Here is a 401-nt window from a genome sequence, read left to right on the forward strand (position 1 = left end):
ACTAATACTAATATTGCCTTGAATATAAATATGCTATAGTTAACACCATCTAATAAATCCTTATTCTCATCTTATCATTAGCCTTATCATCATTTTGAACAAAGCCCCGCCGTCAACTCACAGCACACCCGTCCGTGAGAACATTCGGCTGAAGTGTGTCGATGGAAAATATCTGTTCATCTTGTCCCATGAGCTTGATGGCTTTATTGTGGTTGAGGTTCTCTTGATCAAACCAAGCTTTGGACTGGACGCAGGTGTACGTGAAGTTCTGGTAGGCGTAAGATGAGAGGAGGCGTAGGAAGTTCATCTGGACCACACCCGTTGTCTCGTACGTGATCTGCGGAACACGGCGGGTTAAAGGGCGTGCGTGGAAGGAGGGCGGGAAGAGTGAAGGGGTTAGA

The 401-nt window shown here is 46.1% G+C and overlaps 1 protein-coding gene across 1 annotated transcript in view; it reads right to left on the minus strand.

Moving 5' to 3' along the window:
- The window catches only part of LOC119588878 (collagen alpha-1(XI) chain-like), a gene marked incomplete in the record, with an annotated part of 48,456 nt that overhangs the window by 1,356 nt on the left and 46,699 nt on the right, over positions 1-401 (minus strand). The window contains 1 exon segment of the mRNA XM_037937517.1: positions 122-337. Within this exon segment, the coding sequence (XP_037793445.1) occupies positions 122-337 (216 nt within the window).

Source organism: Penaeus monodon, chromosome 24, assembly GCF_015228065.2.
Source record: "Penaeus monodon isolate SGIC_2016 chromosome 24, NSTDA_Pmon_1, whole genome shotgun sequence".
Taxonomy (NCBI): Eukaryota; Metazoa; Arthropoda; class Malacostraca; order Decapoda; family Penaeidae; genus Penaeus; species Penaeus monodon.